Consider the following 21,689-nt stretch of genomic DNA (forward strand, 5'->3'; position numbering starts at 1 on the left):
AATTACACAGAGAGGTCATAATGAAGGTTTCAACGCAGATACTATCCAGAAGTTAGTCAGAAAACAAAGCCGTAAATTCACTTACAGATTAATATACCCTCAGGTCAAACAACCAGAAATTGGAAAATGGGTAACTCAACATACTTTGGAAAAAGAACAGAGATTATTGCGGGTTTTGTTCTCGAATCTAAACGATACGGAAATTTAGCACAATGCAAAGAAGGGTTGCAAACTCAATTATTTAGAATCCTCGGAAATTCACAAGCATAAACATGGTGGGTGCAACCTGTTAAATAATCAAATCGATTTAGTTTACTCACCCGTTTTCAAATTAGCGTATCCGCATTGTAACTAGTAAACAAAATTCAGGTACTCAATCAAGCCAAGTACCTCTATTATTACCTACAGGAGTGCTATATAAGGGCTAATGTAATCAATGAAAATGTCCTTATAGGACGAAACTGCAGTAACGTTAGTTAAAAAGTGGTGAAAAACATAGAAAGTTTCTATAGTATAACAATTTTCAATTGAAGGTAACTCATATACAAATTGAATTGAGAGCTAACGGCAACAATGTTAAATGTTAGAACTAAATTCTTACCGGGGCCATTTTTGATTGTCTATGCATCGCCATTGTAAATAATTGAAAAGTAAGATGATTCCATAAAATTTGCCCCCCGTAACAAGATAGCTTCTGCATATCGATAGGATGTACGAGCGAATAGGTGAACCAGTTCGATAAATACTTTGAAACATCGGTAAACTGATCAACACTTCGCAGGTCTATTATATTTGCGTCCTCAAAATGCCATAACTAGTCATTTCGTTTCTTCATTATCAAGCGTCCTTATCTGCATAGGAGTGGTGTGTTCTGTTTCTTGTGAAGGTGTCTTTGTTTTGTATTTATTAAATATATTTTACTATATTTATTAAATAGACTGTTACATTTATTAACTTTAAAATATAAGGTAGAGTTGGCCCATACTTGTTTTTCAAAATACATTATCATAGATTTTTATCACATTCACACTTTATTGTGAGATAATTAGTTGACCTAGTCATTAAACTCGGGTATAAAACACAGGTGTTAAACACAGGTTTAACACCTTCAATTGAATATTGTTATAATATATTCTCTTTTCTTCAATATATTTGCTTATACGTCACGCTAAACGCAGTGAATATATTTCAAATACGATCGATCATTCCGTCAACCTTTTTCCGTCACCTATTTGAATAAATGTCATTACGATGACATAAGTAGATCAAACTTATTCCGTGACATAAAAAATCATAATTTATGAATTATTTGTGTTTTTTCTTATAATGTTATCCAAATTGGTACTGAAGAGACCTAAGGCAAGTGTCTTTTGGTGAAATATCGATGTCTACCAGTGAGGATGACATAGTTCCATGCAGGTAAGTGAAATTTTTACGTTTCATTCAGTATATTGTGTAGAAATCCTGTGAATGATATATGTCCTGTGAATGACATTTTTGATGTTCGCTCCAACTTCGGAAGAGGAATGAAATACTCTGAAAGAATTCCGATTTTCAATTGTGGAATATCATTGACTTTAGGTCGATGATGGTCACTATCTTGCACTGATGAGTGGCTAATAAGCTCGAAACCGGTCTGCAAGTGTGCCCGTTCCATAATTGAAGGTCGACTCTTTCAGTTGTATTGCCAATTGCATATGCAGGACATTTTCTGTGAAGATTCCTGCACTGACGCCTGTCTGATATAATCCAACGCCCTTCGTGGTATTAGCCAGGGGAGTAGTTGTTTTCTGATAGGCGTCAGTCCATTAAACCTACTGTGTAGGTATATAGAGACTGGCTTGAACGTTTGAAGTTCCATTTGCTTTAGATTTGTTTACTGCCAGACTTCAAGCATAGCCCATTGACTAATAAGAAAGTTTTTCTTCCTTATTCAGAGGAATCGGGCAAATTACGGATATGCAGTTGGTTAGTACCTCGTCCACTAGATGGAGTGACATTTTTGATGTTCGCTCCAACTTCAGAAGAGGAATGAAATACTCTGAAAAAATTCCGATTTTCAATTGTGGAATATCATTGACTTTAGGTCGATGATGGTCACTATCTTGCACTGATGAGTGGCTAATAAGCCCGAAACCGGTCTGCAAGTGTGTCCGTTCCATAATTGAAGGTCGACTCTTTCAGTTGTATTGCCAATTGCATATGCAGGACATTTTCTGTGAAGATTCCTGCACTGACGCCTGTCTGATATAATCCAACGCCCTTCGTGGTATTAGCCAGGGGAGTAGTTGTTTTCTGATAGGCGTCAGTCCATTAAACCTACTGTGTAGGTATATAGAGACTGGCTTGAACGTTTGAAGTTCCATTTGCTTTAGATATGTTAGATTTTGATTTATTGACATTTTTTTTAATCATATTTCCTCAATATTCTCAATTTGAGTTACAAGGGCAATCTATTTATTCTCCAGTCCATTGAGAGTAGTGCGTATACAACGGTTAGTTGTTTCTTTATGTTACAACAATAGTAACTCAACTGTAAATAATGAATTACAGACATGGAAACAAACCAGCCTAATAATTCAACAAATTCAAAGAATACACCAAAGTGATTAGTTCGTATTATATTTTCATGGTGTTTTTCTTCATCTCAGGCCTTCACTTCACTTTACTTAGAACTTGTTCCATAGACCCAGACCTTGTTCAGTAATATACCATGTAGCTAGTCTTGCTTATGTTATTTTCGACCAAATTTAAGTTTTTATCAGTTTCAACATTGACTAACTTCTTTTCACTGGCAATAAAGACAGGAATCGTTGAAAAAATTCTTATGTCAAAGGACAAATTAGTCAAAATATCAATAATGAAAACGATTTACCCATAGTTTTTCCAGCCCAAGAAATTGGCGCTCCAGACAGTCGTCCAATGGGTTTGCTGTCCCTGCGCAAGATAGTCCATCCCTGGGCACCATCTCTAATCGGCGCCTATGTCTTTGTAGTCCACTTCGATTGGTTGAAAATCCAGGTAAGCTTTCCGGTACTATCCGCCGAGCGCTTCGGTTTGGTATCAATTAAATTAGAGTGATACGACGATACATGCTTACATCAGTGCGCATCGAGCTGTCGAGGTTGTAGAGTGGAGAACGGGCCAGCGAACAGTCGTAGTAAATCGCGAGAGAATTTGATGAATGAACAGCGCAGCGGTAAATCTTTTATATCTCGTTCGATCGTTGACGAGTGTCTAGTTTGAAAAATGACAAATGGTCCTTGCTAACAAAGGAAATTACTCTTCGGTAAACATGCCGAACCGAGATGAGACAATTCAAATCAAGTGGCAGAAGTGTATTCTCGACTTTATTCTCCTCAATTGTGGTGAGTCTGTGTTATAGGTTATGTCATCTGGGTCAATACTTCTAATTTAAGAGGCGCGTTTTGAAAATAAACAAACGCGAACCTGAACTTGAATCTGCGTGATTCATTGTTCGATGAATATTTATGGCATTATGTTTACGATGGGATGTTATGTAAGTAACCGCATTTTATGAGTACTATAAAATTTTTAATTCATAGTGTATTTGTTGTGAATTCATTATGAGGCTTCTGGGCTCATCATGCCTGTATCCAGCCTACAAACATGCATTAGTAAATTCTTTGTATTCGTTGTGTAATAAAATTAACATAATGAACTGTCAAGTGGCTGCGAGTTAGGTACAGATCAAGTAGGTAGTCATTAGAAAAAACATTTAATCTACCAGACTTTAAGAAAAGATGTGTCAAAACTTCTCAACATAGCAATAATAATACCCTACCTATTGGAAAATTGTTCGAATTGTTATTTCTTCTTCACTTCAGATATAATTCTTGATTATTTACGCATAATAGATCACACCTAAAACATTTTTGACACATTGAAAAAATGAAACCGGAATAGGTTCAGACACAGACACATGAAAATAAATAACCTCACTTTCCGGTCTGGGTCTAAATACATTCTAAGGTGATGACCACTCCAGCAATGAGTAAGTGTTCAAATTCGTCTCGCATTTAACCACAATCCCCAAATTTTCGACGGAAATACCGCAGTTTTAAGAGAAATCTCAGAATTTTCTCTTAAATTCAGAAATCTTCTCGGAAATCCCGATAGTACATCAGAAATTCTCCGAAATTTGACAGTCGCTTGTGAGTCTTCAAATTTGGCGGGCTACGTACATTCGATAAGCGCTTTTTTATTCCCTCATGTCGATACACCCGTCTCGAACATATGCTCACAGTTACAGCTTTTTAGCATGCTTAGTTTGTTGGTGAGAGGTATACAAGTTAGAAGTGGTTTGCGAATTCAGCGATTTTCTGCAATCGAAAACTATGGACCCAAAGAATTTGCATAAAATTTTGTGTAAAAAATGGAAATAACTGCTCTAAAACATTTGAAATGTTGACAGTGGCATACTGTGATTGTACTTTAAGCCAGAAAAATGTGAAGCCAGAAAAAAGTGGTACAAACTTTTCACAGAAGGTCGAGAAGATGTGAATGACGACGCCCGCCCTGGACGTCCCAGCACATCAACAACCGATGAAAACGTTGAGAAAGTGAAGAAAATCGTTATGGATAATCATCGAATCACTATTGAAGAAGTTGTTGATTTTGTTTATTTTCATACTCTCCTATAGGTTAAGTTTAAACCCTCTCTTCTGGAAATGGAGGGGCTTGAACTCATGGTTGAACTCATGTCCCTCTGTGATTAAATGAGTGGCATATGTGGAATTTATTTCTTCATTCTGGAAACTATTTCTGCGTTTCTCTATGCGGGCTTTGAGCGTTCTTCCAGTTTGACCTATATAACGAAAGATTAGTTTCAGTGAAATCGGGAGTGTATAAATTATCATTTATGAAGTATAAGATCTTAAACTTCTAGAGGCAAGATCCTATTTCTTGGGCTCCTCTTCCAACTGAACCCAAACGTAGCAGTAACCTCTACTTTCTTTAGCACTATGTCAGGAAGGGTTGCAAACTCAATTATTCAAAATCCTTGAAAATTCACAAGCATAAACATTGCGGGTGCAACCTGTTAAATGATCAAATCGATTTAGTTTACTCGGTTTTTAAATTGGCACACCCGCATTGTGCACTGTAAATTCAGGTACTCAATCAAGTCAAGTACCTCTATTTTTATTTGGGGTGGTATATAATGGCGAATGTAATGTAGTTTATTGTATAAGTTTGAAAATGTCCGTATAGGATGAAACTGCAGTAACATTAGTTACAAATAAAAGTGGTAAAAAACATAGAAAGTTTCTTTTCTCTTTTCTTCATTAAAACATTATAGTCTAGCTGGAGAAATATGTGCGTAATGAAATCTAGAAAAAATCGTTTCAAGCACATAAAAATTGCAAAAGTTTCAAACGAATTGAGATGTAAAATAAAAGATATTTAGGTCTTTGCAAATATTTCAAAAACTATGATGAATTAAGAAATTCAAAGTTTTTTTAAAGAGCTGCACCTCCCGAAACTCTATCGTTATTATTTATAATTTTAGTTTAACGTCGAAAGTCGAAAATAGGCCTCTGCGGGTGAATTTTGGGATGCAGACGCAGCATCTGAAGCGAGTACGTTACAAAAAATATTTTTTGAAGTATTAAAGATTAGTTTAAAAATTTATAAAAATTAGGGTATATTCTGAATACTATAAATTTCTCGTTGAAAAAAAAACAGCGTACTTAATAAGATCACGTTATGGAAATTTGAATTTTTTTAATATTTTGCTTATTATAATTTTTTTATAGTAACAAAAAATGAATAATCTTCATATTGTTATAATTTTTTTTATATTTGTCATCATATTCCCGTTTTTGTATTAAATAAAGACATTCCGTAAGTCAAGCAAACCATTTTTAGCGTCATTTGTTTATAAACGACGGTTTTCTCTATTTTTTACCATTTTCAACTTGTGGACTGGACTAGTATAAAAACATAGGCTTTCCTGCCGGAGTTATGATTAAAGAGAACAAAATCCGGGCTAGTGAATTGGTGAATTATCGCATTTTCTACTCCTTTAAAAAAATAAAAACAATTCTGTTACTTTTGGCAGCTGTCTAATAAAAATCCTAAACCTACAGAGTACGTTCCAAAACTTCATTTTAGCTTAGGGTTCGTTCCAATGATTTCCCCTAGTATATGAAACATTACTATCTTATTACACAGAAACAGTGTGTTCTAAAACAACAGTAAACAAATTACTTCTCTCTCTCTCAAAGAATAGACAAATATTAGTAACTATACTCTTTGAAATAGTCTTTAATAACCAGTAAATCATACATCTCTCTGATTTCTTCAAAAATTACATATTGAAAATGTAAATATGGAAATTGAAATTCAGAAAAACAATTTTGTATTAAATGAATATTCTTATTGCTAGAAATATATATTACTTCAAATATCAATTTTTCCGGAAGTTGACATTCCACAATGGATAAGAATTAGATGTAATAGCGACTGTCAAATTTGTATAAAACACTATATCTTTTTTCTAAAATATACTGATATTACTTGCACACTAAGTGTCAGTTTTTTTCGTCTTTTAGGTATGATATCATCAGGCTATAATAATAGGATTTCTGTTATTCAATAATAGAAATAATTTGACTATTTCGAAATCAGCTGTCGGTCATTGTGTTGAGGTGAGGTGCATGTGTTGAGGTGAGGTGCATGCGTTGAGGTGAGGTTGAGTGGAAAACAATGCCACCATATCCTTTAATATTTGAAAGGCTTCAACGTCTTGAGCAATCATCATTATGGCTTTCGGAAACAAAGATCAGCAGGCGACCTTTTATTGTATGTCACCCATATTTATAATAACGCAATCAGGAAACATTGAGAGTCAAGAGCTGTTGCGCTTGATATGTCTGAGGCCTTTGACCGTGTATGGCATGAGGGTTTGCTGTCCAAATTTCGATGCTGTGGATTTTCGGATCATTTCTGTGTATGGCTCTTCAGTTTCCTGCAAGAACCAGAAAACTGTACACACCTTAGAAACTTTTGATGCTTTATAGAGGTCAGATCAGACTTTCTTTGGAGTATTGTTCCCATGTATGGAGCTCTGCCCCAAAACATACTATGAAGTTGTTGGATTCCATCCAGAAAAGAGCCATCCGCCTGATTGAAGACGCGAACATCACGTGCAATCTTGATAGCCTGGAACATCGAAGATAGATTGGAGATTTGTCTCTCTTCTATAGATATTCTCACTGGAAGTGTTCAAGTGACTTGGCATATTTGATTCCACCAAGAAAATACGCGACGGACTGTGGCTGGCTATCGTTTTGATGTTCAATTCAGTACACCTCAAACTCCACAGTTTATAAGAACTCTCCCTTCTAGAGAACTGCGTTTATGTGGAATGGATTTGATTCCCATCGATTCAAATCTGATGTGAATCGCTAGTTTCGCACAGGCACCGCTCTGAGAGCGGTGCCTCCTGTGATGCTTGTGTTTTGTCCTTATGTTATCCCATTGGCCAATTCTTGATCGCAGACTTTCCTATAATACGAATTGGCTGGAGGGGTATTATACAGGCTGATTCACGGTGGATGGCACATTAGACGTTTCTGGTGAACCAGACAACGGATCACTTTGAAAATTTAATGGAGGGCATATTCGGACATTCTCTAGCCAACTAAAATATTTTCGACAATGCGGTGTTGCCGCTTCTATTAGAAAGCAGTAGCAACTTTGATTTTTCAAATGGAACACTCTGTATATAATATTATTTTTGGAATCTCCAACAATTTCCCGACAACTTTTCTTGATATTTCCCTATACCTATCTGCTATCGTTTTCGAAATAAAAATTAATTTCAATTTTTTTCTTCGAAAATCAAAACATATTGAAATTGTTCTGAATTCGTATAAATTTCTTGAGGTTCATTGGTGGTAGATTCGGATACATTTCATTGAACTTTCTACATGTTCTGCTGACAATTTTGTCACACTGTCCAAAAATAATAAACAAATTCATAAGAACTTCGTTTGAATAGTTTTGTTCCATCGTTTTGAAGGTATTTGCAACTTCTGAAGTGACGAAAATGTCGATATTATTAGGAGAATGTCACAACGCTACTGTCAAATAGTAATCATGGCCTGCTTACCAAATACCGAATGGAAATACCATTCTGAAGGGACATTTTCACAAATAAATGTTCATAAGTCCGAAACTTGACTAGTTAGGTATAGGTATGATATGCATAGAAAGAAAGCAAATTTCAGCAGCTTTCCGAATTTTCAATAATATACAGGGTGTTCCATTTAAAATAATCAAATTTCAGCAACTTTTTCAAGCAAACGAAAAAACTGTATTTTTTTACCACCCTGTATTGAAGTAACGGAGATTAGGCTGACGTGTGGGAAGTGTCCAAGTATCACCTAACTCCAAACCAAATTTCGATATCATAGTACATCTTAACTAAAAGATATCGGCATTTTTAGAAGTCATGATTTTCGAAAAAAAAAATTGAAATTAATTTTTATTTCGAAAACGGTAACAGATAGGTATAGGGGAATATCAAGAAAAGTTGTCGGGCAATTGTTGGAGATTCCAAAAATAATATTATATACAGAGTGTTCCATTTGAAAAATCAAAGTTGCTACTGCTTTCTAATAGAAGCGGCAACACCGCATTGTCGAAAATATTTTAGTTGGCTAGAGAATGTCCGAATATGCCCTCCATTAAATTTTCAAAGTGATCCGTTGTCTGGTTCACCAGAAACGTCTAATGTGCCATCCACCGTGAATCAGCCTGTATAGTGGTCACCTATAATACCCTAACTCATATCGATAAACACTTTTTCAAACGCTGAAATCAAATCTTCAATCTATTGAAGGTTCACGAAATATAAAAATGCTGGTTGATTGGCAGCAATGAACGTTGGATAAGGAAGATCAAATGTGTTTCTGTATGTTAATCATTTTCCATCTCCATTCATTCTTATTTTTCGATAACGTATCCATGAAAAACAAATCGAGAACAAAGTCGTATGTGGTACGTGAAAACATTTTGCAATCGAAGTATCGATCCCTTTCCTATTTAATAAAGATATGAAGTGACTCTAGATGGTAAAGGGATGTAGTTAGTAAGATGCATTTTAGCCACATTATGGCTTCTTTGATATAACATGTCTTGCTGTTTTTAGTAACAAAATTGATTTACAAAGATTAAGAAGGGAAACTGTTTTCGATGAGATACATATACAGTTTTTCAATATCTAATAGTTTCGGGAATATGGGAAGTATAGCTGTATATTCAGAAAGTGTCATAAAATGAGTATTTTTTTAATCATTTTCAATTATTTACTTTAAATTATTTACTCTAAAAAATCTTACCAATTTTCAATAGTATAGTGAATAATGAATCGTTTTAATAATTTTCAGTGGGCTGGCCCATCCTGTTCTTATTTCTGTGGGGCAGTCCTTACAAACGGGGATTCTTCTGCGACGATGAGAGCCTACGACATCCATACATAGAATCAACTGTTCCTAGTTGGTCATTGTATCTATCAGGCTTGGGGTTGAACGGAGTTGTGGTGAGTAATTGCTTTCCAATAATGATTGCTTCAAAGGAAGTTGCGCCATTGAACAACATATTATTTAAAATTGTAACAATATCTCTTTTTATTTTAAATAAACTCCGTACTTATATCGACTCAGAAAACTTATCGGTAGTCAATTTGAGCGACAACCTGCAGTTCACCAATGACTTTTCGATGTCCAACATATTTATCTTAATTGTTGAAATTTGAACCACCATGGTAAAAATCAACCAGAAGTCCACTCCCACTACTTTTATTCATAAATTCATAAAGTTCTCGGTGACCCCGAAATTAAGTGCGGAGCTAATTTCGTCCTTTCACCGTAGACGTGCGCTCATATGAAAACGAAATTTGAGGATATTACAGACGAATATCAACATAAACTAAAAACAATAATAACACCAGCGAATAAACTAAACATAATATCAATTTCCGACCGTTTATTATAATTATTCCGATACCCCTGGTACCGGCGAATCCTTCGATACTACAGCACTGAACGCGTTGGATGAGAATCTCATCCGAAGAGCGGTTAAAGGTCCCCGGCAACTGGGGCGGATCACGTGGTAAGAGAGCCTACTGGTGGTATTCTACTGTGTTTGAATGTTGTTAGACTTGGTATATATGAGTGATGAAGCCAACCAGTGTGGTATTTGGTTTTAGTGAGAACATTAACGGGAATCAGGCTATTTTAAATATCTGTCATTTTAATTATAAGGTGACCATCTAATCCATTATGCCTTCTCAAGATCGACCAGATATACCGTCAATTCAATATGTAATTGAAAATGTATGCATACTCTCTAGTTTGAAATCGTGGTCCTTTTACACTCTACCGTCAGATAACGTGCAACATTGTTGTTTGACCATGACATTACACCCAAGAAGAAGCCAGTATTAATTGAGGTTGAGCAAAGACGATAATTGCTCAGGCATAAGGTTAAAGAAAAACTATTGCCATTTTTCAGACAGCCAGGTGGCAATAAAGGTGCTTAGCTCCTAGCAAGTCTTTTCGCGACTTGTAGGAAGCTGACTTCGCACTGAATGAGCTAGGTTCTCACCTAGCGAAGACAGGTATAAAGATATCTGCCAATTCGTGGATGCTAGACAAATCGCTAAATTGGTGGAATAAGATTCCAGGAATGAAGCAGGCGAAAAAGTTCATGAAGAAACCTGCCCAAATTTACGGAATACCTGCTAAACCATAACCGCAAGGTTGTGAGGGTAGTGGTGGTAGGTCTACATACGGGTGTTGTCGGCTCATGGAGCATATGAGCATTATGGGACTGATGGAGAGTCTGTGCAGGTTCTGCCAGGAGGAAGAAGAAACCGCATTTCATGTGCTATGTTTTTTCAAGACAAAACACAAGTACTAAAGTAGCGATTCACGTTGGATTTGAATCGCTGGAGCTCAAATTCCTGGAAAACTCGCAGTTCCCAAATGAAATAGTTCTTAAACAGTGAATACCGAGGTGTACTGAGGTGAACCTCAAAACGATGAGCAGCCACAGTCCGTCGCGAATTTTTTATATGTACCGCTCCTGGGGGAATCAAATGTGCCAAGTCACTTGAACACCTCCCGTGAAAGTATCTATAAAAGAGAGACAAGTCTCCAACTTTTTTTCGATGTTCCAGACTATGTCTCCAATCGATGGCCCTTTCCTGGATGGAATCCAGCATCTTCAGGGTATGCTTGGGTCGGAGCCCCATACATGTGAACAATACTCCAAAGAAGGTCTGAACTGAGCTTTAAAAAGCATCAAAAGTTGCTGGGGTTTGTGTGAAGGCGAAGCGTTAGCAAGGCTAAGGAATGGGAAATGCCGGAATGGGAAAACACAGGTTATAACCTATATTAAGGAGTCAATATAAATGCATTGGAGTCTCATTGAAGAGGTCAGGTTAGATAAAGAGCTCTGATTAACAAGAATCAGTACAAGAGATCTGCAAAGGTCGCAGTGGAAAAGACAGCATGCCAGCTACCCTATCACTCTATTCTAATCAATAGCTCTATTTGTGAATGGATCCCGTTTTTGATCAAACATGCATACATACATTGTTAACATTAACCATAACCATGTCACCATTGCTACATGAGAATTGATATTTTAAATTAACGGCATCAAAACTTCAACAAACACTGATTTTTGTTATACTTCTTCTCCGTTTCGGACTGTGTTCATTACATAAATATGTAACTCCTTCATTGTCGTGACTACTTCTACTGATTTTGTCTCAGACGAACGTTTCGTATATGCGGTAGAGCATCAGTGCCATCTGGGTCAATTCTGTCCGGCTCTAACGACGAGTAATACCTCGAATCGGCCTGTGGGTGGCCTCTCGATTGATTTCAGTTCTGTTATTGCACAAAGAAATTTCTACAAGAATTTTCTTTGTGAGAAAACTTCCACAAATGTTGCACAATATTTTCCGTGGTGGCAGAGGTGAATGTTTAGCATTTCAATTCGCGGTATACACTTTCTCTTGATCATCTTTATCTACAGCTTTACTGAATTATTTTAGCATCTTGTAGATGTCGAAGTTATAGTCTGGGTCATGAGATCCTTTTTTTTGGAACTTCTGTTCAAGGGCACCGAAAATTATGATCCACGGCTCATTCAATTGGAAATGACCTCTAGCAACTTTTTGAAAAATTCGGGGCTCGGAAAAATTGCAAAAGGTATAAACAATTCAGAAAAAAATAGGGAGGTTTGAAAATGAAAAGATATCCGAAATTTGAAAAAAAGAATGGGAAATTTTCTAAAAACAAGTCGCACCTCCCGGAACTCTATCACCAATATATACAGGGTGTAACTATATAAGTGTAAAACATTTAAGGAGGTGATTCCTCACCGAAAAAAAGATAGGATCTTTCATATAAAGAAATTTCATTAGACTAACCCTTGTTGAGATACATCCCCGTAAAGTGGGTACATAAAATTTGTATAACAATTTTTTTCACAAGCACTAAAAAAGTTACAATATTGAAATTAACCTAACGTTTTGTACTACCAAAAAAACACTTGGCCAGAAATGTATTTGGTTTACCCCATGGTTGTAAGGGGTGGAAAACGCAACCCTAAAATTTATTTTCAATGTAACTTTTGGTATTATTATTTGTTTACCATTTAAAAATTGATTTTCGATAGCCTGTTTCATTCTAAACAAAAAATGTTTCTTGGGGTTTTTGCCCAAAATAAACCAGTTCGCAGCAAAAAATTATTTTACGAACAACTACAGAGGTACATCGTCATAAATGCGAAAATCCGAAACTAATCTATCTAGTAACAATCAAATTGGTATGACGCTGTCAGTTTGTGATTTTTCGAAATTGAATCAATACTAATTGTGTGTTGTTGTTCTGTTCTTAATTTGTTTCTTCAATAATTCACTTGTTATTAAAATGGCATACACAAATGAAGAAATGGCTGATATGCATTACGTTTACGGTCTGTCGCAGGGGAATGGGTTAAAAGCTTCTAGAAGATATCCTAAAATGTATCCTCAACTGCAGCATCCTTCACATAGAATATTTGCTCGACTTCATTGACGATTACGAGAATATGGTTCATTCGACAAAAGAACGCATGATTGTGGTCGCCATCGAGAAGTACGAACACCACAGCTTGAGGAAGCAGTACTTAATTTGATTGAAGAACAACCTACTACCAGTACTAGAAAGATTGCTTTCCAGCTAAATGTTGATCATATGACGGTATTTCGAATTTTATAGGAAAAACTCTTATACCCTTACCATCTGCAACGAGTACAGGCACTGTTACCGCGAGACTTTCCGTTTTCCGTCCGTCTTGAATTTTGCAATTGGATGCTGGAAATGATTAGAAGAAATTGTGTCTTTCTGAAGACGATAGAATTCACAGACGAATGTAGTTTTTCTCGGGACAAGACTATTAATTTTCGTAATTACCACATATGGGCTGATGAAAACCCTCACGCTATTGTCGAAACTAACAGGACCACAGAACTGGCCCGCTCGATCCCCGGAACTCAATCCTCTCGATTTCTCTATTTGGGGCCATTTACAGAACTATGTGGTTTATCGTACTCCTGTTCGCGATGTATAGGACTTGAGAAACCGCATCATCGATGCGTGCAGGCTAATCAGAGAGACTCCAGGAACATTTGAGCGAATACGTGGTTCAATGCGCCGACCTCCAGACGTATGCGTAATGTCTGAAAGCAGACATATTGAACATTTACTATGATTTCTACATGTTTTGTGTTTTGTTATTAATAAATTAGTTTTGTTTATTACCCTTTAATCGTTTAATGCAGGTACTAACTACAAAAAAACGATAAATCCAGTCCGCATTTATGACGATGTATCTCTGTATCTGTTCGTAAAATAATTTTTTGCTGCGAACTGGTTTATTTTTGGCAAAAAACCCAGAATGAAACAGGCTATCGGAAATGAATTTTTAAATGGTAAACAAATTATAAGACAAAAAGTTACATTGGAAATAAATTTTAGGGGTTGCGTTTTCCACCCCTTACAAACCATGGGGTAAACCAAATAAATTACTGGCTAAGTATCTTTTTGGTAGTACAAAACGTCAGGTTAATTTCAATATTGTAACTTTTTCAGTGCTTGTGAAAAAAATTGTTATACAACTTTTATGTACCCCCTTAATGGGGCTGTATCTTAACAAGGGCTGCTCCAATGAAGTTTCTTTATATGAAAGATCCTATCTTTTTTTCGATGAGGAATTACCTCCTTAAATGTTTCACACTTATTCAGTTATACCCTGTATAATTTAAATTTAGAGGCGAAAATAGCGATAAAAACGGGCGATGCGAGTCCCGCACGCGCTGACCGACACGTACATTTGAACAATTAAAATTATTTAACGCATTAAATATCATTATTAAGAAAAAAAATTCACATGCCTCCTAGACACTTGAATAAACGAAAATCCATGGAAAAACATTTTTACCGTGATTATTTCATTAAATATACTTTGGTTAATTAACTAATTTATACACGTTTTAAATTTACATAAAAACCTGATAATTTTGAACTAAAAACCTCAAAGTTGGTTCACTTCTTGGAGCTTTTCTTGAATGACTTCAAAAAAGATTCCTGTTGGAAAAGTTGAATAATTTTGATTTTCCACTTTGTTGTTATTAATCAAAGACGTTAAAAGTGAAAAATTCAACCAAAGCAATGAAAAAAAATTAATATTGAAATTTATTCGTATTAATATTTAAAGTTGAATAAAAATGATTTTTCACAATTTTTAGCTTTATTTTTTGGGGGGATTTTTATCATTGATGACTATTATGATTTTTAAAAACAAAATCGGTTCTCAAAACATTTTCTATTGCTCACAAACGCATTTGTCGATAAACAATTTTTTTGCTACTAAATATGAATAGTAAGGAACGATTTTTTTCAAATCATAATTTCTATTTCTTGTTGATATTCTGAAAACAAAAACTTTTTTTGATTCATATCTTCTTTATTTAATAAATAATTTGTTTTAAACAATTACTTTTTACGATATATTTTTTTAAATACTGCCAAAAAACAAATACACCATGTGTCACTTTTTGTGCAAAAAATGTTTCTCTATTTTTTAATGTTTTTTTACACTTTTGCAATTTTTTCCCTCTTGACATTTCTCAAAAAATTGCTAGAGGTCATTCCGAATCTAATGAGCCCTGGATCATAATTTTCGGTGCCCTTGGACAGAAATTCCAAAAAAAAGGATCTTGTGAACCACACTATTAAAGGCATCGTCACTTTGGCATGTCGTTGAGCAAATAAAAAAGAAAACGCATTTATATATTTACCCTTCAGAAAAGTAGCTATTGTTGGCCATTCCATTGTGTATTCCTGGACCCGGGTTGCGAGTCAGTTCGTTATTGATTTTCTGATATTCAGGTTAGGAGGGTACGCAGTCGACTGCAGTTTTCCAACTGATGAATGGTGGACTACAACCTACTACCAGCGTGGTGGGTGGCAATTTTATGAGGTTTCATACTCACGGAAAGTGAATATTACATCAACCGATTGTAATCCCGTGTAGGGTGTTTCGTGTTAAGGGGTGCGTGACTATCTATATGAGTAATAAGTTTCAGTGGGTCAGTTGTTGGACCCGTTTGTAGGGTCCCAGTTGAATTCAATGACATGTATACACTATACAAACGTTTCATACCGTACATTAGACTGCAAGGGAAAAACTTTTTTTGGCGGTTATTTCGATAACTATAGTATTCGCATAGTAATTTGAATATTTTCCTGTTACGATTCGAACGAAGAAAAATGTTTTAATGAAAAATAAACATTATAATGTAACAACTATACAGTGTATAAAAGCCAAATGGAATATATTCATTATTTCGGTTACTGTACATATTTGAAAAAATCCCGAAACATGTCAAATGTAAATTATAATTTGACATTCATCATTGTAAAAATTCCACCCTTACCTTCAACCCCCTTCGAATGACAGGTTCAACCCCCAATTTTTTGAATGGGAAGTAAAGGTTTGTGATGTATCGTTTGAAAGGTCTCTTCATTCTCTATTCAAAAATGTTATCGGTTTCATGTTTATTGCAACAATTAAGATGAAATAAATTAAAATCACGTGGTTACCGAAATTCGATAAAATAAACTCAAAAACTGAAATGTAATCAAAAACGTAATGAAATGTAGAATACTAAAAAGAACTATGCATGTTAACGAAGTAGATGTTCAAAATGTTCACCGTGAAAGTCTTGGCAGCATCCTAATCTCAAATAAAACTGTCTTCTCACAGTATTTAACATATCAGGCGTGACCGACCTAATCGCAAGCTTTATTCGTTCTTTTAAGTCATTCAAATCTGAAGGTTTAGTTTTGTACACATTGCTTTTTACATATCTCCATGAAAAGAAATCTAATTCGATCCTCGCCTCCCTATCCACCGATTGGGAAATGTTGTATCGAGGTATTGCCGGACATTAACTTGGTAAAGTGGTGGTGCATCGTTTTCAACGATGTCAGACCAATGATCACTTATGGTGCAATTGCCTGGTGGCCGAAGGCTTTACAGAAAACGGCCCAGGCAAAGCTCTTTGGCTTACAGAGACAGGCTGGTCTGGCATTAGTGGTGTCATCAGTACGACACCGTCAGCGGGCATCTACGTCAGCATCTACCTCCTCTCCACATTTTTCCGGAGAGAGAGGCTAGATGGACTGCATATAGACTTGTGCACATTGCCAATCGCACAAATCAATTTAATGCAGAGTGCAACAGACTGTTGGTTGACACTGGAAGTCGCAGCATTCTGGAAATGACCTCTGACTTTATGCCTCCAACTGTCAACTACGAACTGCCTTATAAAGTACTATTCTCGAGTAGAGAGGACTAGATCCTTTGGGAGAAGGAAATATTGAGCAGATAGTTGTTGCTTCACAGATGGATCAAAAACACCTTCCGGTTCTGGTGCAGGTGTTTTTAGTCGCAGACCCAGGATTGAGATATCAACCTGCCTAGGAAACTATGCGACTGTATTTCAATCGGAAATTTACGCTATTTAATTGTGTGCGAAGAGATTGGAATAATCCAACCTCATACACAAGTCAATAAAAATATTATCGGACAGTCAAGCAGGGTTGGAAGCTCTTGGCTCCTACCGAGCAACGTCTAAATTGGTAGAAAATTGCCAAAAACGACTCTCCTCGATAGGAAGACTTAACAGATTGTCTCTGATCTGGATTCCTGGCAATACTGGCCGGGTGGCAATGAGGCTGCTGATTCCCTTGCAAAGGAGGGTGCTGCAGGCAGCTTCATCGGACCAGAACCTGTCATTGGCATCGCTTTAGGCTTTGCCAAACAAAGATTGAACACCTGGATGGCAAAAAGATTTGGCAAAATCTTCCAGAATTGGCTCACTCCAAGGCGTTTATTCACCCTTCGAAGCTTCATACCAAAAAGTTGTTGGACTACAGTCCAACAGACCTTTCTACAGGTCACTGTCATTTCAATCATCATATGCAGAGATTCAGACTATCTTGGAAGACAGTGTGTATCGCCTCTGTTGGGAAAATGATGAAACAGCAGAGCACGTACTTTGTGCCTGCCCCGCTGGGGACCGAATCAGGTTTTTAGAGTTCGGCAGAGCCGTACTTTTACCATCTGACCTGAAAGAGCACTCACCATACAAACTAATCGGCTTCGTTAAGGAGCTGGGTTTATTTTGTCGATTGTTAAGAGGTGTGAGCCACAATAAATCCTTGCGGGTTGCGGTGTAGGGTCGAATAGACCCACTCGCTTTGGACCTAACCTAACGCAACCCTAGTTTCTTACGGTACAATTTACTGAAAAATCAGAATCGCTAATTATCACTTATGAAGCAAAAAAAACTCAAAAAAGTCCAAAGTTCGGTCCAGAGAAGTTGTTCATTCAAGTTCATTCAACCACTATTGTCGAAGATGAAATAAATAGTTTGAATCTGAGGAAAACACCTTTCCCCCAGCGGAACTGTAACATTTTCTCTCGACGCGGGTTTCGCTAGCCAAGCTACCATCATCATCATATCAAATGCTATAATTCTTTTGTGGAAAAACTATTTGCGTCCATGGTGGATGGAAGGGTACATCCGTCGCTGAAGGAACTTTAGAGAGCCGTATATCTTCAAATATGTGATTGTCAAGGAAGCTTGCAGAAAGAGCTTCAGGATCTGGCATTATTTTACAAAAATCAATACCCAGATAATTGAATATGAATCGACAACGTCAGCTGCACGCAATTTTACTGTCGCTGGATTCTTCCGAGCTAATTTCAATTAAATTTTCCTAAATAAATATTGAGATTAAAACTTATTTTTATTTATTATCTATTGATTCGTTTCTGGGATGTTCAGCAGCTTTATGATGATACATTTTTTGAATAAATTCGTAAACAGTAAATTGAACAATTATTCTGACAAGGTCTTTGGCATCATATTCCATTGAGGTGAATTAGATAATTTGATAGAGACATCCTCTCGTTTCTAGATGACTGGATAATTTGCAGTTTTCCGAATGTTACTCATATTCAGGACTGGCCCTAGAGCTTTTTGCGCCCCAGACAAAACATAAGTTAAGAGAAATTTTTTTCCTCATGTCCCATGTTCTCATAACTGAAATCTCCGATGATTAAAACAATATAATGAAAAAGAATGATTTGTTTTTTAAATTGAAATGTCGTGTTGAGCCTTGTTTTTGGATCAGAATATGGTGCTTATAATAAACTAGGTTTTCAAATTTTTTTAAACAAAAATCGTGACATGAAAACTGTGTATGTAAAAAATTGATTGCCAAAAAATTGAAAAAGGTCGATGCTGAGTAAAAAAATTATACCAAAAGATATTTCGAAAAAATAGAAAATATTTAGGCAAGTGCGTGAAAAAAACGGGAAAATTTACATTTGAAAATGGATTCGGAATGATTATTGGAAAAAGTGGGACAGTAAAAGAAAATGGAACTGTCTCACCTAGGGCGGAATATCTGGTAACTTCATCAGTAAATTAAAATTGAACCTTTCTCATTTGTGATTGTCATCAGTAATGCATGAAAATTATTGTGATTAATTTTTCAATCAAGTGTCTGAAATGAAAAAAAAATAATGAAAACGAATAATCTTACCTTCTCTTCACAAACATGCATTGTTTTATCTTCCTTCCATTGGGATCTTTAGACTCATTTGAAACAAACCTGTTTTTACAATTGAAGTAAAAATGTGTTCTTCGATTTTGAGTTTCTCTCACTTACTATTCATAAAATCAAAATTGATCACAAATTTGTGAGCAAATGATGGACATGTTGGATTACAATATCATCCAATTAGAAGACGTTATGTTTTCTGATGAGTGAACTCTTAACGGCAAAATTGCCGCTGGTCAACGGAAAATCTTCCCTGGATGAGAGAAAAGCACACGCAACACCCTCAAAAGGTTAATGTTTGGGCAGGGATTGTAGGAAACCATATCACTGGTTTCTTTTTCATTGAGGGCAACTTGAATGGTGATAATTATTTGGCACTACTTCAAAATGATGACATTCTAAGTTTAGCAAATTTATATCCTGATCTAGGATACCCTCAAGTTCCAGTGAATAAAATATGATTTCAGTAGGATAGAGCACCACCACATTACCAAGTTAATGTCTGGCAATACCTCGATACAACATTCCCCAATCGTTGGATACGGAGACGAGGCTCGATTGAATGGCTAGCGCGATCACCTGATCTTTCATCATTAGATTTCTTTTTATGGGGATATGTAAAGAGCAATGTGTACAAAACTAAACCTTCAGATTTGAATGACATAAAAGAACGAATAACGCTTGCAATTAGGTCGGTTAAACCTGATATGTTGAATAAGTTTTATTTATTTGAGAGTTTTATTTGAGATTAGGATGTTGCCAAGACGTTCACGGTGAACATTTTGACCTTTTTGCATTATATTTTAGTTTTTGAGTATATTTTATCGAGTTCCGGTGACCACAAAATTTTAATTTATTTTATCTTAATTGTGGCATTTTTGAATATAGAATGACGAGACCTTTCAAACGATATATCACAAACCTATACTTCCTATTTAAAAAAGTGGTTGTTGTACCTGTCATTCGAAGGAAGTTGAAGGTAGAGGTGACATTTCTACGTTGACGAATGTCAAATTATAATTTACATTTGACGTGTTTCGGGATTTTTTTAAATATGTACAGTAACCGAATTAATGAATTTATTCCATTTGGCTTTTACACACTGTATATATTCTTACGCCAGTAGGAAAGCTGCAAACTCCTTATGGATTATCAGCTCAAAAACTTCTCGTCTCATTCTGGAAATACAAAATCTTGAGGTTAAGAACCCGGGGATTAGGTTATGTCAACTCGTTCAAACAATATACTCATTCTTACATCCATTGTTTATTTATTCGCTAAGAATAAAATTCAGTGAAATATTGCTTATAAACATTAATGAATCAATTTAAATTTTTTCTATGGTCTAATTAGCTGTCCTGTAATTATTTTATTATTACAGTAATCGCAACACTGTGCTTATTAATCAACATATTATAGAGATAAGCAATGAAATTGAGTAACCTTATACTGTGTATCCTTTATGTCATGTATCAATGTCACGCGAAATGTGAGATCTCTCCTACGGTACAGTGGTTTTCAATTAAGATTGATGTCGCATGGCTAGTCGTAGGTAGCTCAGTTTGTTCGTGTTTATAGGTGTCTAATTTATTCATCGATTCCATGAATATTCTATATGAGTTTACATTTCACAGATTGGTTTCGTAAAGTGTCCTCGAAGAATGATTTCTAGGTGGAAATCGATCGTCTTTCTGTTTCACATGATGCAAGTCTTTAAAAATTTCACTGATAAGTTGATCAGTACTTTCCTTGGGTCACAAGATCGTTTTTTTGGAACTTCTGCCCAAGGGCACCGAAAATTATGATCCAGAGCTCATTCGATTCGGAATAACCTCTAGCAACTTTTTGAACAATTTCAAAAGGGGCTCGAAAATATTGCAGAAGTTATAAATAATTCAGTAAAAAAAGGGGGGTTTGGTTTTTTCCAAATATCTCGGAAAATATTAAAGATATATTAGGAAAAAAAATCACATACCTTCTAGACACTTGAATAAAAGACAATCAATTGAAAACAAATTTTTTCCGTTATTATTTTATTGGATATACTTTAGTTAATTAACTAATTTTTACAAGTTTTGAACTTACATAAAAACCCAGATAATTTTTAAACTGAAAACCTCAAATTTTGTTCACTTCATGGACCTTCAGGTTCTGATGCAGGTTTTTTTCAGTTTACAGTATTCCACTGTATTTCAAGCGGAAATCTATGCGGAGAGATTGGCAGAATACAACCTCATATACAAGTCAATGAAAATATTCTCGGACAGTGAAGCGGCGTTGGACGATCTTGGCTCCTACCGAGCAACATCTTAATTGGTAGCAAATTACCTAAAACGACTCTTCTCGATAGGCGATTTTCTCTGGCCATACTGGCCTGGCAATGAGGCTGCAGATTCTCTTGCAATAGAGGGTGCTGCAAGCAGCTTTATTGGACCAGAACCTGTCATTGACATCAAATCAAATCAG

General features: G+C 35.9%; 1 protein-coding gene across 2 annotated transcripts in view; it reads left to right on the forward strand.

The window, feature by feature from the left end:
* Positions 1-3,059: 3,059 nt before the first annotated feature.
* Positions 3,060-21,689, forward strand: part of LOC111507967 (putative phosphatidate phosphatase) — a 128,209-nt gene continuing 109,579 nt past the window's right edge. The window contains exons 1-2 of one of the 2 annotated variants that reach the window (XM_074178278.1): positions 3,060-3,368; positions 9,417-9,568. In XM_074178278.1, coding sequence (XP_074034379.1) covers positions 3,257-3,368; positions 9,417-9,568 — 264 coding nt within the window. In that variant the 5' untranslated portion in view covers positions 3,060-3,256. The other variant, XM_074178279.1, reaches the window with a different exon arrangement.

This window comes from Leptinotarsa decemlineata, unplaced genomic scaffold, assembly GCF_025532065.1.
Source record: "Leptinotarsa decemlineata unplaced genomic scaffold, Ldec_3_MD MMD2_tig00003736_RagTag_RagTag, whole genome shotgun sequence".
Lineage (NCBI taxonomy): Eukaryota > Metazoa > Arthropoda > Insecta > Coleoptera > Chrysomelidae > Leptinotarsa > Leptinotarsa decemlineata.